Source organism: Onychostruthus taczanowskii, unplaced genomic scaffold (genome assembly GCF_017590055.1).
Source record: "Onychostruthus taczanowskii isolate IOZ18803 unplaced genomic scaffold, ASM1759005v1 scaffold197, whole genome shotgun sequence".
NCBI lineage: Eukaryota > Metazoa > Chordata > Aves > Passeriformes > Passeridae > Onychostruthus > Onychostruthus taczanowskii.
Genome location: NW_024499206.1, coordinates 546174 through 547047, shown reverse-complemented (window position 1 = coordinate 547047; position 874 = coordinate 546174). Strand labels below are relative to the sequence as shown.

The 874-nt window shown below is 77.6% G+C and overlaps 1 protein-coding gene across 1 annotated transcript in view; it reads right to left on the bottom strand.

Annotated features, from left to right (window-relative positions):
* Nucleotides 1–868, bottom strand: part of LOC121334830 (rho GTPase-activating protein 23-like) — an 11876-nt gene extending 11008 nt beyond the window's left edge. The window contains exons 1-2 of the mRNA XM_041402325.1: nucleotides 285–868; nucleotides 34–215 (exon numbers count right to left, since the gene is read on the bottom strand). Of these exons, the coding sequence (XP_041258259.1) occupies nucleotides 34–215; nucleotides 285–767 (665 nt within the window). The 5' untranslated portion in view covers nucleotides 768–868. The remainder of the gene's footprint in view (nucleotides 1–33; nucleotides 216–284) is intronic.
* Nucleotides 869–874: the final 6 nt, after the last annotated feature.

Here is an 874-nt window from a genome sequence, read left to right as displayed (position 1 = left end):
GGGCCGGCGGGGCTGGCCACGCCGTCCCTGAGCGGGGCCACGGCCCGCTGCGCGATGCTGAAGGTGGGCAGCCCCCCGAAGGCCGGGTCGCGGCAGGACAGGGCGTGCAGCAGCCCGGTGCGGCGCTGGAAGGACGGGCTGTAGCTGCGGTAGCCGATGTAGCCCGAGTCATCCACGCTCTGCAGGTTGGGCTGCGACGGGTGCTTCTGCACCGGCTCCCGCGACGAGGAGGAGGAGGACGAGGAGGAAGCGGCGAAGGAGCCGGGCGGGACCGGCTGCCCGGCGGCGGCGGGGACAGCGGCAGCCGCCCGGCAGAGCCTCTCGGGCGGCCAGGCGGAGCGGTCGAGGTGCGAGGAGAGCAGCGCGCCGGGCTCCAGCGCCTCCATGGAGCGCCCGTACCTGCCCAGGTAGTGGTCGGAGCGGGCGCGGGGGGCCCAGCCCTCGCGGCTGGGCTGCAGCAGCGTGTCGTGCGAGGCGCTGTGGGGCCAGCCCCGGGTGGCCGCGGCCCCGGAGCCGCCCAGGCGGTCGTGGGACACGCTGCGGTAGCGGGGCATGGCGTGCCGCCGCTCCTCCGAGGCGCTGCGCCGCGGCTCCTGGCTGCAGAACCAGCGCGACAGCGCCTGCTGGCACTCCTGGCGACCGGGCACACGCTGGGCACCCGGCACGTCCCGGGGAGGCCGCCCGGTGCCCTCCGTGAAGCCGCAGTGAGTCCGGTGCTCCGGGAGGTGCTTGGGGACGCCGTAGCAGGAGGCGGTGGCGGGGGACATCCCGTAGCGGTCGGGCGCGGAGGATGCGGCGGTGGCGGGGCGGGAGAAGGAGCCGGGGTGCCCGTGGGGTGCGGCGGGGCGCGGGGAGGGACCCCCGGGCTGCGGCT